General features: G+C 40.3%; 1 protein-coding gene and 1 long non-coding RNA gene across 2 annotated transcripts in view; one reads left to right on the forward strand and one right to left on the reverse strand.

Annotated features, from left to right (window-relative positions):
* Nucleotides 1–11,171, forward strand: part of LOC119485044 — a 30,911-nt gene extending 19,740 nt beyond the window's left edge. The window contains exons 2-4 of the long non-coding RNA XR_005206163.1: nucleotides 5,721–5,844; nucleotides 8,517–8,662; nucleotides 11,037–11,171. This is a non-coding gene — a long non-coding RNA (uncharacterized LOC119485044). The remainder of the gene's footprint in view (nucleotides 1–5,720; nucleotides 5,845–8,516; nucleotides 8,663–11,036) is intronic.
* Nucleotides 1–11,861, reverse strand: part of lcor (ligand dependent nuclear receptor corepressor) — a 116,312-nt gene that overhangs the window by 27,576 nt on the left and 76,875 nt on the right. Inside the window, exons 3-4 of the mRNA XM_037764239.1 lie at nucleotides 11,199–11,278; nucleotides 5,703–5,814 (exon numbers count right to left, since the gene is read on the reverse strand). Of these exons, the coding sequence (XP_037620167.1) occupies nucleotides 5,703–5,814; nucleotides 11,199–11,278 (192 nt within the window). The remainder of the gene's footprint in view (nucleotides 1–5,702; nucleotides 5,815–11,198; nucleotides 11,279–11,861) is intronic.

An 11,861-nucleotide genomic window follows, 5' to 3' on the forward strand; every position in this document is an offset into this window, starting at 1 on the left:
GGAGGGAGGGAGGGAAGGTACTGTACTCAGTACTGTACTTTACTTTGCTCTTGTCGGCTATAGTGGTTATTTGCATACAAACATACAATTTAAATGATTATGATTATTTAAATATTTACTTTGATTTAAAAAAAAAAAAATCTTGATAATTCTCTCTCTAATATCTATTTTATATTGATGTGAAAACATCTCCTTCAAACAACTGGATTTATTCAAGTTTATCAACAAAAACTTAATTTTACGAGGTAACATTTGAACACATCATGATAACGTTGTAATTTACCTTCACCCAATAGTCCTTTTGCTGAGCAGAGCTCTATCGCCTCATAATAATAACTCAATGGCACCTCCGTTAACGTTAGTATCTCCGTTATTTATCCATCAGCACTGTGCTGCTAACGGCTACTAACAGCTAACGTTACTAACTCTCCTCCTGCTGATGTAAACACAGGTTTGTTGTTCACAGTGTCTCTTTATCAGGTAGAAACAGGGTGCATCCTCTCAGGTTTAGTAGCGCCACGCTGTTGAGAGCTTTTTTTTCTCTCCACCGTGTCTCCGGTCCCAAACAAACTGAAACATGATGCAGCGTGCGTCTGCGTCATTGTGCAGCATAACTGTCGGAAAGCATCAATGAGAGGAATCGGTAGACACGGAGGCATGAGATGCCGAGGAATCAGACAGCTACTGTTCTCTTTTATCATCCCCAGCGGTTTCCCTGTCTGCCAAAGCAGCGGATGTCCTGATGATTCCACCAGCCACTGCCAGCAATTTACCCGCATTTGGCGGATGCTAATTTCAGACCCTGGTTATGTGTCCCGCTCGGAGGACTAAAGGCTGGTTGTGATTAAGATGAGCCTGTAGCTCGTTGTGTACTTCGCTACAGGTAGAAAGAGCCCTCGTTGGTGTTTTAACAACGTTTCTCTGATGAGTTATTGATCCGGGAAGTTTGAATATGTGAATATCTTTCACACTTTACCGAACTATCCAAGTTAGCAAAAGCTTCTGCTGACACCGTTCTGCTTTGTTGGGCCGATATCCAATGGGAAGCCTTGATGAGTAACGTCATGACAACAACTCTGACTAGTCATAATCAGGTTATAGATATCTGTAACTGTTATTAAGGATAGTCAGAACTGAACTACAGATATCTCTAACTGTCCTTTGGACTAGTCACAATGAGGTTATAGATGTCTGGAATAAGAACTCTGACTAGTCACAATGTAATGTAGATATCTCTAATGTTAATTCCAGATAGTCAAGCTGAGTTATTAAATGTTAAAACAGCTTGCCCTGATGTAGTGGACTGTTTCCCCTTTATAGAATTAAAATGACTTGTTTACAAAACAACATGTGATTATTGTTAAAGGGATTGTTACTGTATCATCAGAGAACGTTGCGTACGGCAGATCAGTTACGTTGGCTAACACCCGCATCCCTTCAAGTTGATAAATGTGCACTTGTTTCACAGTGTTTGTGCCTGACAGGTCTGTTACTGTATTAATGTGTGTGTGTGTGTGTGTGTGTGTGTGTGTGTGTGTGTCCCGTCATGCCGAGGCCTGTGTGACTGTTTATCGGTCTATATATGGCAGCTCCACAGGCAGCTCTGCCTGTGTGAGTGAAGCCAGATTGATTAGGGCCGAGCATTGATTGGACAGACATCTGCTTCCTCCCTAACTCTCTCCCGGAAAAAACCCAACACAAGCTTCCGTCTCCCAGGCTCAGCTCTCCTCTGTCACTAAATATCTGCCTGCCTCAGGACAGAACATGATACACTATTATATATCATTATGGCAACTCAGCAAATATTCTGACTTTGAATGGGTGCCGATTTGAGACCTTCACCGAAGCTGACGGTGCAGGTAAATACAAGCACCATAAAGAAAGTTAAAGCACGTCATCCATCACTTCTGAATGTTAAACCAGGACTCTCATTTACTTTAGGTTCATTAAGCAGTTTGGAATAATAAATAACAGAAACCTCTCTCCGTATAATGCAATACCGTTCATCAGCACCAACAACTACATCCTCCAAAAGGATTAGTCATTTGAATCAATACCTCTAAATACAGAAAATAACATATAAAAGTGAGTCTTAAGAAGAGATTTAAAGGAAGATATTGAGTTTGCCTGCTTGAGATCCTCAGGTAGGGAGTTCCACAGCTGAGGATGACAAAAGCCCGTCACCTTTGTTGACCAGTTTGGATTTTGGAACTGTTAATAGGATCTCCTGCCAGAGGATCTCAAGCATCGATCAGGCTCATAGGGAGTCAGCAAATCACCGATATAGGCAGGAGCCAGACCATTCAAGGCTTTAAAAACAAGCAGTCAAATCTTAAAATCAATTGTAAAACTCACAGGTAACCAGTGACGGGCAGAAGGATCGGTGTGATGTGGTCACTTCTCTTGGTACGAGTTAAAAGCCTGGCAGCAGCGTTTAGTATTAACTGTAGTCTTTAGACGTTCCGCCTGCTGATACCAGAATAACGTAAATAGCCTGAAGGGTAATCAGCCCCAACACGGTTCAACATTGCTGGAAGTTTGCATCAACCAAGGTGCAGTTTTATATTTGGCCCTCAATATTCAGGCTGCAATCCTCATGTGACTAATTATAGTTAGTCCTACAGTGAACAAGGCATCACCCCTGGTCTCATCTCTGGTCCCTAGTCAGCCTCTATGCTCTGCAACCCTGTCTCCCTACTACTACTACCTACTCCCTACGACTACCTACTACCTACTACTACTACCTACGACTACCTACTACCTACTACTACTACCTACTACTACTACCTACTACTACTACCTACTACTACCTACTACTACTACCTACTCCCTACGACTACCTACTACCTACTACTACTACCTACTACTACTACCTACGACTACCTACTACTACTACCTACTACTACCTACTACTACTACCTACGACTACCTACGACTACCTACTACCTACTACTACTACCTACTACTACTACCTGCGACTACCTACTACTACCTACTACTACTACCTACGACTACCTACGACTACCTACTACCTACTACTACTACTACCTACTACTACTACCTACGACTACCTACTACTACTACCTACTACTACCTACTACTACTACCTACTACTACCTACGACTACCTACTACTACTACCTACTACTACCTACTACTACTACCTACTCCCTACGACTACCTACTACTACTACTACTACCACCTACTACTACTACCTACGACTACCTACTACTACTACCTACTACTACCTACGACTACCTACTACCTACTACTACTACCTACTACTACTACCTACTACTACCTACTACTACTACCTACTCCCTACGACTACCTACTACTACTACTACTACCTACTACTATTACCTACGACTACCTACTACTACTACCTACTACTACTACAACTACCTACTACCTACGACTACCTACTACTACTACCTACTACTACATACTACCTACTACTACTACCTACTACTACTACCTACTACCTACTACTACTACCTACTACTACCTACTACTACTACCTACTACCTACTACTACTACCTACTACCTACTACCTACGACTACCTACTACCTACTACCTACTACCTACGACTACCTACTAACTACTACTACTACTACCTACTACTACCTACTACTACTACCTACTACCTACTACTACTACCTACTACCTACTACCTACGACTACCTACTACCTACTACCTACTACCTACGACTACCTACTAACTACTACTACTACTACCTACGACTACCTACTACTACTACCTACTACCTACTACTACTACCTACTACCTACTACTACTACCTACTACCTACTACCTACGACTACCTACTAACTACTACTACTACTACCTACTACTACTACCTACTACTACCTACTACCTACTACTACTACCTACTACCTACTACCTACGACTACCTACTACCACTTACTACCTACTACTACTACCTACTACAGTCTTTAATAGTTTGAGCTGTGTTCATGTATTTGATTGTGGTGTTTCTCTTGAGGATCGGTGTACAGTCCACCGGTGATATCACTAGTCTCCCGTCCTCAGCTCCTCAGCTCTCTGCCGTGTAAAATAACCTTCTACAGAGTTTCCCACATGGCCTCTCATAGGAATGACGGCACTGTTGGTACAGGTCGGGAAAGTGGGTCGGCCTCTCTGGCCCAGATCTTAACCGATTTCGGGTCTACCTGGAGGGCAGAGATGTCTTTGTTCCAATTGTGAAACTCTGAAAAAGTTCCATCCGATGTCCCTCAGGAATCCATCCCCGATCCCCTTTTTATCCAAATGACACACAACTTCACACACACCATCCTCAGACAGAGACGTTTGTCCTTCCTGATGAAAGCCTAGTGTTCCATAACTCAATGAAGATAAAACTAAAAGCTTCTGTAGTTCTGTGTTGTATTAAACACATGAGTTTGGTATTTCGGTATGTAGGTTGTGCCGTAGTTTAACCTGAACCCTTTCAGAGGTCTGAGGAGCCGTCATTAGAAACTGTTTGGAAAAGGGGCGGCACTTTCAAAAAGAACCATCTGTCAATCAAACTAACGAAAGGGAAACTAACTGAAGAGGAAATCATCACCTTCAGCACCGTTCTTTGCTCTTCTGTCAATGAAGAAATACTCTCCAGTTCTGATCTAACTGATGCTACTGCAGCATCTACGCTAACCTTTTTAGGAGCCGCCATTGTTGTTTAAAACGAACAGTCGCCTCTCTGTGTCGTCTAGTCGTCTCACGCCAAGGTCTCACAGGGTCTAACACACACACCTAACGCCACACCTGTAGCTGAGTAGCTTCTCACAGGACGCCGATTGGTCCGTTGTGCGGCTCACCAGACACAAACACATTAGGTGGAGCCTGACGAAATGGATTTTCGTGTGTCATTTGATCCAACAATCCTCGCGTGATCTCGAGACATCGCAAGAATCTAGCTGCCGTGCAAGGTTAGCTGTAGTTACCGGTGTGCTAAAACGGATGCTGGGATATCTTATTGTTCTGTTGAATTACTGTTTATTATCACCTGAAAAACCTTGAACAGTAGTTCACATCTTTGTAATAATTCATCTGCTGTAATGTCTCTGGTCTCCCCCCTCCCCCCCTAACAAAAACACTAAACTACAGATATCCCAAAGGACAGCTGACTCTTTCAAAAGGCAGAGTTGTCCAAAGTGTGGGCACACCTTAAAGACAATATAAATAAGAACTAGTAGAAAAGTTTACACTGTGCAGAACGTTCTCACTACTCCATGACAAGAACATGTGACATCACCACGGTTTGGTTTTGTTGATCGTGCATGGGAGAGTTGATTTGTTTTCATATCATCAACGGAGGCGACGGCTGATTGCAACAAAAAGCAATAAAAAGTAGGATTTCCGCTGCGATCACTTCCATAATATTCCATTACTTTCCATAACAGAGCTCTAACAAACAAAACCAAATAAATGGTCTGGTTTCATCTCCAGTTAGGAGAGAAGTTTATCAAATGCAATAAATGTGTGAAATATATAATACACTCTGGTATTATATTCCATTATAGGGATCATTTTTGTGAAATTCCCTTCTACGTATATATTTACTGATTTCCCCCGAGAATTAACCAAATATTCTCTCTTGTCTGATATACACCAAGATAATGAAATAACTGATGAGGTGTGTGTGTGTGTGTGTGTGTGTGTGTGTGTGTGTGTGTTACCTTTTCTGTGGAACACAGCATTGAGGAAGTCTTGGGCTTGTCTCTCCAGCCGGCTGATCCGAGACTGCTCCGACAGCACCTGGCTGCCTCCACCCTTCTCTACGCTGTGCTCCTACACAGACAAACACAACGAGACAAATGAGTGAGTAAAGTTCTGTCCTGATCACATCCCACGCTGCTGCACCACCAGTTTCTTTTTCTATTGTGGTTGACTAACCACGTCCAGCTGTGGATGTCCATGGTTCTGCTCAACTGTGTGACAGGGTTCACGCGGGGTCTTAAAAAGTCTTAAATCCAATAACCTGAATTTAAGGCCTAAATATGTCTTAAAATGTCATGAAATGTCTTAAATACAATTTTGTCAGGTCTTAAAAATCATCAACGTTACTTTCATTTAATAAAAGAAACGTATTATCTTGCTTCTAAAGGTTTTGTTTTTTGAGCATGCCATAACAAAACTATAAAACGGAACCAAAAGGGAATAGCTGTGCTCCCCGGATAGAATTTATCGGAGCACATCCGTTTCACGTGCAGTCAAGGGGAGTGCTGTTCTCTTTAATACATGAAAGGGGAGTGCAGGGAAACGAGCCGTCTGTTTGGGTTTTTGGTTTGATCGCTGCAAAGCGGGAGCAGCAGTGTTTCCACTGATAACGTTTTCGCCACCACAGCAAAAAACATCACTAAAGTAAACTAAACTCCTTCCCCCCCCGTTGATGTTTTATTACAGTTTCATATCACCAGTTGGATTTTATAAATGTCGTTGCAAGCGGCAGTCTATGTTTGTGAAAGCCGCTCCATCCGCCTCTTTACATGTGTGCTATGAACAGTTTCATAATGAACTGAAAATACTTTTACACTTCACAGCGGGTGGGCTGGCTGGATGGATGGCTGGCTGGTTGGCTGGCTGGCTGGCCCTCACCGGGAGCATTTCCTACGCGACAGTCGGCACACTGCTCTAGTTCGGCTCGGGCCGGGGGGGGAGGGCGAGTGGCTTGCGGCTCCACGGGGCCGTGGAGTGAGGGCTCGCTGTGCCGTCAGGCACTCCCCTGCTCCGGGCGCGACTCTTAACCGGGGCGGACTGGCCTCCCTCTGAGAGGTAGTGGAGTAGAAGCGGGCTATAAAGTTACATAAAATAGAAATACTCAAGTTAAGTACAAGTACCTCCAAATTGTACCTAAGTACAGTATTTGAGTAGCCTACAGTCCACCACTGCTAGAGCACAACGTTGTTTACAGGAGCACAAGATCTAGTCGCTTAATTTTGCTTTCAAAGTGCACCAGATTGATGCATTTAACTTTAAAATGTACACAATTTTAAAAACTGTGAAAACCTGGAACAAAGACTGGGAAAACTGCTGGAAGGAATGTGTTTCAGTGAATAAATTAATTTACTTTGCAAGTAATTCCGGGGTTCCAATTTTCTTTCATATCCTTAGTACTTTCTTGCCAGTATGGATGTGAAGTAGGTCTTAAATTGCATTCATAATGGTCTTAAAAAGGTCTTAAAAAGAAGACTCTTTCTTCTTTCTTAAATGTGACTTGTTGAAACCTGCGGATAGCCTGTGTAAGCCAACAGAATGTTTGTTGTAGCTGCAGGTCCATGTAGACGTCTCCATCCTTTTCCATTACAACACTTAACAGTGAATGTATTTGTCTGTTTGTGTCGATGGCAAGAGACAAAGCAACAAACGGAGATGAGATGAGAGTGTGTTTTTAAGGGTTTCATTATTCCATCCTCTCTTTATTTTAACCCCCTCAGCGCTCTCTCTATCTAGCCGGCAGTTGCACGGCTTCAGATCAATGAATCAATGATTCCCGCCCACCGAAGCTCCTCTGGCATTTCACAAACAAGCAGAGGGTAATAACAGTGAAGCAGAGCGAGCTTTCAAGCCCTAACAGAAGAATAAAAGATTGTATTGAGTGAGTAGAGGAATACAATTAAGGCTGCTGCAAATTTTGTCTTATTATTTGCCTGATGATTTGCACACTACGAGTGGCTAACATCATTATTGACCAGTCAGACTGAAAAGATCTCCTGTAATCCCGGCTGGGCTTTGTTAAATTGATTTTGCTCTGTTGATTGATTTTGATTGTTTTTTGTTCCGTCCGAGCAAGTCTTCTGTAATTACTGTATTACACTCAGGAACTCTGTATGTACATACTCATGAAGTCGGTGAGTGCTGCAGCAACTAGCAAGTGTTCTACAGAAAAAGGGACGCGGAGCCGGGAGAGACAGATGGGGGTTGATGGAGGGGGTCGGCGGCGAAGCAAGGATGTTTTTAGGAGACAGATGGCCGACCTCAGAGGTCGGACTGGGGTCAAGTTGAAAAACAAGCAACGGCAGAGGGAAGGACGCCCCCTCCCAACTTCCTTCCCTCCCTCATTCACTTGTTCATTCACATCCCAAAAATAAAGGAGAGGGAAAACATGGACAAGGAGTCCTTAAAAAGTACTCTGAGTAACGGAAAGCTTAGAGTTAACTGATGAAGAACGCGTGATATGATCAAAAGGGCCAGAACAAGCAAGTAGGTTGACCTTGAGTTGGGATTTTGTCAACAACCTTTGAGAAGAAACTAAAAGCAGCAGATATACCTTTAGTTTCCATTCAACTGTTGCACAAGTTTTAAGTACATTTCTGTAAAATAGAATAGAATCAGGGCTCGTTTCCATCAACTACCTTTATTGAAATGTATACAAGAGCATGTGATAAGATCAACAAATGAATTAATAGAGCATGAGTGACTGATCCATCTTTCTGCTTCCCTCCTAACATTTGTGTTTTCTCTTGTTGTTTTTTATGACTTTGTCTCTTTAGCCCCCTGTGGCGTTTATAACACCCTCTATGGCGATGTCACACGTCAAGCCCACGTCTGGAGTCAAACAGCGGACGATGCAGTTACCCCCCACGCCCAACGGTGCATCACATGAAAGCTTTGTCTACAGCAGGAGACACAGAAACAGGTACCATGATGTCCATGTCTCTGCATATGTGTGTGTGTAGTAGTTGGTCCAATACACTCATTATTATTCTGCTCCGATCACTCTTTAACCGATGAGAAACTCTGAGAGGAGTCACTGCCGGCCTCTCTGCTGCTGCTGTGGGAGTCTCACTAATTTACACCCATGTCACCATCCTCCTCCTCCTCCTCCTTCCACATACACACACCTCCAAATCATTATGTCGCGTTCCTTTCATAAGCTAAATTGGGGTCAAGACCATGATGGTTGAACAACACAAATAACAAGTATGCAGGCGGAGGAGGAGGAGAGACAACGATGTGGAGCTTCCAGAAAGCTAAAAAATTAACAGAAAGTACTTCACAAAATTAGAATAAGTGCTGTATTAGGCGGGAAGCATCCATAGACATACTATACTATGACTTTTTAAAATTACTTTTTTCTACATACTATACTTTGACTTTTTTTTGTCATAATAAACTATGACATTTTTCGACATACTTTAATATAACTTTTTTGATTTTTTTATCCGACATGCTATACTATGATTTTTTTTTAAGTGACATTTTTCGACATGCTATACTATGATTTTTTTTTAAGTGACATTTTTCGACATGCTATACTATGATTTTTTTTTAAGTGACATTTTTCGACATGCTATACTATGATTTTTTTTGTTCATGACATACAGTATTTCGGCATACCTGAGACTCACCATTCAAAATGGTGACAGAGACAGTGAACTACGCTTCCCATGGTCCTTGAGTCCTTAACTCCACCCATGGACTCACATTAACCATGGATACTGTAACTATGACTTTTTTTCGACATACTATACTATGACTTTTTTTTTTTTACTTTTTTCAACATACTCTACTATGACTTTTTTTTAATGACATTTTTCTACACACTATACTATGACGTTTCTTTCAACATGCTATACTATGACTTTTTTTATTTTTTTTCAACATACTATACTATAACTATTTTTTTTAGAAATACTATACTATTTTTTTTTCCGGCATACTATACTATGACTTTTTTTTTTACTTTTTTCAACATACTATACTATGACTTTTTTTGACTTTTTTTCGACAGACTATACTATGACTTTTTTTTCCTATTCAGGATAATTGCTCCATTGCATTATTATTAATAGGGTCACTTTTTTCGACATACTATACAATGACTTTTTTTTCAACACACTATACTATGACTTTTTTTTCGACATACTATACTATAAAATTTTTTTTAGAAATACTATACTGACTTTTTTTTTACATATTAAAATATGACTTTTTTTTCGACATACTAATCAATGACTTTTTTTTTACTTTTTTTGACATACTATACAATGACTTCTTTTTTTTACTTTTTCGACATACTATACTATGACTTTTTTTTCCTGTTCAGTATAATTGCTCCATTGCATTATTATTAATAGGGTCACTTTTTTCGACATACTATACTATGACTTTTTTTTAATCTTTCTTTCGACAAACTATATTATGAATTTTTTTATTTACTTTTTTCGACATACTATATTATGATTTTTTTTTTTTTACTTTTTGCGACATACTATATAGTATGACCTTTTTTTAAATTTTTCCATGACATTTTTCGACATACTATACTACTACTACTAGTCATTGTAAAGTATGTTGAGAAATGTCAAGGAAAAAAAGTGATAGTATAGTATGTAGAATAATTTCATAAAAAAGTCATACTATAGTATTTTGAATAATGTCATAAAAAAGTTATTGTATAGTATGTCAATAAATGTCATAAAAAAGTCATAGTATAGTATGTCGAGAAAATTCAGAAATTGTCATAACATAGTATGTAAAAATATTCAGAAAAGATGTATAGTATGTGAAAAGAGTCATAAAAGTGGTGTCGCTAACAGGCATAAAAAGTCATAGTTTAGTATGTCAAAAAGTCATAGTATTATATGTCATAAAAACGCGTAAAAATGTCAGAGGATTTTATGTCAAAAAATATGTCATCAAAAGTCATAGTATAGTTATAAAAACGCCGTAGTATAGTATGCTATAAAAAGTCATAAAATAGTCACAGTATATTATGTCACAAAAAATGTAAAAAGTTACAGTACAGTGTGTCATAATAAATGTTATAAAAGTCATAGCATTGTATGTCAGAAAGATAGTATGATATGACGTGGCACCGACGCAGATAAACATAAATAAAAATGAGTTACAACTCATTGTTTTACATTACGTATAGTATTTCTAGTTTATCATTATTATGTAAAACACAATAACCAATTTTAGCATAATTTGTTATTTGCTATATTAATTTAAATGTTGTTTTTTTACTTCATCGTCTTCCTCCACTTCTGAAACCAAACCCACAACAGCAGGAGAACCACAGTAATACCTAACATGCACTATTGGCTCAGGAACCCTCTGAACCCAGGACCTCAACGCTGTGAGGCGAACGCCAGAACACCCACCGGTTTCTGACAGTTATGGCATTAAAGTCATGTAATTCTACTCAGTAATGTTGTGATGTCTCCTACCTTGACTTTCTCGCGTCTTAAGCAGCAGAAGAGACAGTTTTCATCGAAGGACCAGTCGGACACTTCCTCGGGCTCGCAGTCTGGATAGGTGAGGGAGGCAGAACACGGTGGTTTTAATCATGACAAACTCCAACTCCCATAATCCCTCAATACTGCCCACTGGAAGCACACAGTCAGTGGAGGTTTGAGGCCTAAACAGACATCAGCAAACCTATGAGGTTGTGGTTTAACCCACAGATCAGTCCTGTTATCAAGCACAGTATGGAGCTCTGAAGGAAGTTTACCGTTCGCACTGTGTCTTACTCTTCATTAACTCAGTTTAAACATCCAGATACAGGTTGAATCTTAAAAAGCAGCTGTTTAATGAGGTGCAGATGAATCAACGGAGAAATCCCAACACTCCGTCTTGTTTTCCTTCAACATCCAGTCAAGCCTGCGGAGACATCTGAGGGGCCGCAAACAACGAGCACATTTAAATGATTCACTTTTAATTACAGCCGATGATTAAATTACCGCGATGACTAACTTCACATGTCAAGTATGCTGCGTTCAAAACTAACCAAACCAGTGATTGACAGATGAGCTCAATTCTATATCGAATACATCGTTGCCTAAAGACCCTGCATGAATGCCTCTGTGTGTGTGTGTGTGTGTGTGTGTGAG

This window comes from Sebastes umbrosus, chromosome 3 (genome assembly GCF_015220745.1).
Source record: "Sebastes umbrosus isolate fSebUmb1 chromosome 3, fSebUmb1.pri, whole genome shotgun sequence".
In the NCBI taxonomy this organism is placed as follows: Eukaryota; Metazoa; Chordata; class Actinopteri; order Perciformes; family Sebastidae; genus Sebastes; species Sebastes umbrosus.